The sequence below is a fragment of the Acanthisitta chloris genome, unplaced genomic scaffold (genome assembly GCF_000695815.1).
Source record: "Acanthisitta chloris isolate BGI_N310 unplaced genomic scaffold, ASM69581v1 scaffold17342, whole genome shotgun sequence".
NCBI lineage: Eukaryota > Metazoa > Chordata > Aves > Passeriformes > Acanthisittidae > Acanthisitta > Acanthisitta chloris.
In genome coordinates this window covers 13973-16761 of record NW_008661178.1, presented here as the reverse complement: position 1 = coordinate 16761, position 2789 = coordinate 13973, and the positions used below count along the sequence as shown (strand labels likewise).

The 2789-nt window shown below is 55.7% G+C and overlaps 1 protein-coding gene across 1 annotated transcript in view; it reads left to right on the top strand.

The window, feature by feature from the left end:
• Positions 1-1080: 1080 nt before the first annotated feature.
• The window catches only part of SLC37A2 (solute carrier family 37 (glucose-6-phosphate transporter), member 2), a gene marked incomplete at its 5' end in the record, with an annotated part of 6934 nt that continues 5225 nt past the window's right edge, over positions 1081-2789 (top strand). Inside the window, 4 exons of the mRNA XM_009070136.1 lie at positions 1081-1162; positions 1269-1356; positions 1723-1801; positions 1999-2134. Of these exons, the coding sequence (XP_009068384.1) occupies positions 1081-1162; positions 1269-1356; positions 1723-1801; positions 1999-2134 (385 nt within the window). The remainder of the gene's footprint in view (positions 1163-1268; positions 1357-1722; positions 1802-1998; positions 2135-2789) is intronic.

The window sequence follows — 2789 nt, the reverse complement described above, 5'->3', positions numbered from 1 at the left end:
CTCCCTTCTGGGGAGGTGCTGAGCCTCCTGCCTGTTGAATTTCAAATATTTTGCTTTTATGGAAGCCCATTGCCAAACACTCCCTGGGCTTTTCCATCAGCTGGAAATTTCCCTGCCAGAACACGTGGGTAAAAACAAAACACCCCCCCAAGTGTCCAGCCCAGGCAGGCACCGCACGTGAAGTTTCTCTTCCCCTTTCTCACCGCGACCTCTCCGCTGCGCTCGGATCAGCCCCGCAGTCACCAGCTGTGATTTTGGGTGGTTTATTTGTTTTGTGGGGTGAGAAGCAGCAGGTTTTCAGCTGTAGTACAGCTCCGGAGCTGACACCCGGCGCAGGGAGCTGCTCTGGAGTTGCAGGGAGACAGTGTTTGCTGCAGCTCCATGGAGAAGCGAAACTGATGAGGAGAAGGACAGGGCAAAACCGCAAAAAAGAAAAGGCGCTTTTTTTGTTTTTTTTCTGAACTTGGAGCGATCCCGTGACACGTCTGAGTGCTGCAGCTGTCCCGACCACTCCTGTCCTCTGCACTGCCATAAAACCCTCCCTGCAGGCAGGATTGTCCCCTTGGAGATGCTCAGCCCACTCTGGAGGGTGCTGAATCCTCTTTGGGATTCTCCAGGCTTTATCTATCAGCTCTGCTGGGTGCAGCATCCCCATATCTGAGCCCAGACCCCTTTTCCCCCCATTTCACTGCACTTAATCCAAGGGAGAGGGATGAAGTGTCTGGTGAAGGAAAGGACTTGGTATTGCTTGGGGCATCCTGCCCCCTGCTTTTTTTTTCCAGCTTGTCTTTAATTAACCCTGGAGTGATGATGAATCAGCCCCGTTTCCACCCGTGACGCTGGGAAGGCACTTGCTCACCCCAGGGTTTGCTAGGATGGCTGCTCAAGGATGGGGAAACACCACTTGGTGCTCCCCCCAAAACTCAGCTGATTGTTTTAAGCTGCATCCTTGGCTATTTTGAGGGGGGATTGATCACCTCTGGACAGGATCAGCTGAACCGGTTCAGCTCACCAATCCAGCAGAAGGATCCCCTTCCCTGTCCCACCAACCCTGTCTTCTCTGCTTACTTCCTCCCACAGCTATCGGGGACTGACGCTGGTGCTGACTTTCCTCTCCTACACAAGCTACCACCTCTCCCGAAAACCCATCAGCATTGTCAAGGTGAGCTCCAGTCTCACCCAACCACAGGGACAGGGGACATGGAGAGGGCACACAGGGATGGGAGGCCTGACAGCACCCCCATTTCACCCCCTTTCTCTCCTTGCAGAGCCAGCTGCACCCCAACTGCTCAGCCTTGGGCCCGAACCCCCACAATGACTCCAACAGCACCACGTGGTGCAGCTGGGCACCCTTTGGTAAGGCTGAGCCCCCCAGGCACCCCAAACCCCATGCAAGGGGCAGTGAGACAGGCTCCCCACATGCCCTAGGCCAGGTCGTGGCCAAGGGGTTGGCAGAGGACAGTTTTGTCTGCTCCTTAGGCACTCGGAAGTAATTAAGCAGTGACTGCCCCATGCCCCCAGGCCGAAGGGCAGCAGTGAGTGGTGAAATCTGGGACAGCAGGTCACAACTGGGTCCAGATGCTGTTGGCACCTGGCCATGCTCCCTCAACCCCTCCATGGGGATGAGGCTTTTGGGGATGGAGGACAAGACCAAGCCAGCAGCCACACGGAGGGGACACAAGATGGGATCAGGCTGAGGTGGGCCTAATCTTTGTTTTCCAGATGGGGACAACTACAAGGAGCTCTTTGGAGCATTGGATAATGCCTTCCTGGTGGCCTACGCCATTGGGATGTTTATCAGGTACCCAGGGTCTTTGCACCCCCCCCTTCCCTCCACACACCAGTCTGCTGGGAAACTGGTTTCCATCAGGATGGGGTCATACTAAAGGGAGAGCAGCCAGGGATCTGCTTGGGATTCAGGCACTGGCTCAGTGTGATAACACCCATCAGTGTCATCAGCCTTGATGGCTCCTCTTGTGCTCTTCCCTCTCTCCGCAGCGGTATTTTTGGGGAGCGCCTGCCCCTGCGCTATTACCTGTCGGGTGGGATGGTGCTGAGTGGACTCTTCACCGCGCTCTTCGGCCTCGGCTACTTCTGGGACATCCATGTCCTCTGGTACTTCATCGTTGTGCAGGTGTGTCATGCTGGAAGATGCCCAGGCTTTACCAGCACAGCTCATCCCAGTCTTTCAGTGGCCTTCAGGGATTGGGGTGGCCCAGTTTCCTAGCAGGGGAATGCTGAGTATTTCCACTCCTCACAAAACCTGGTTGCGCGTGGCGTGGGCGTCGAAACCGTGGGGTGTGCCTGTCCCTGAGCAGTGCAGGCAGCCGGTTTGGCAACACCAGCCGCTCCCAGTTTAGCCATGGGAACCATGCAAACGGCTCCGGGATTGCTCCAGCAGGGAAAAACCCAAACAAACCGAGGGTTTTCTAAATAGCTTTGGGTTAGAGGTGGCTGTTTTGAGCCTTGTTGCCCAAACCAGCACAGGGGCTGTGCTCTGAGGTGGAGTTGGTGCTTGCTGGATGATGCTCCCCATCTCAAAAAACTCACCATGAGCTGCAGTGTGTCCTGGGCTGCATCTAAAGGAGTGTGGGCAGCAGGTCTGAGGAGGTGATTCTCCCCCCCAAAAGGGCTCTGCTCTTATGAGGCCTCATCTGGATTCCTGCACACAGTTCTGGTGCCCTCAACATAAGAAGGACACAGAACTGTTGGAGGAAGTCCAGAGGAGGCCACAAAGCTGATCAGAGCACTGGAGCTCCTTTCCTACGAGGACAGGCTGAGCGAGTTGG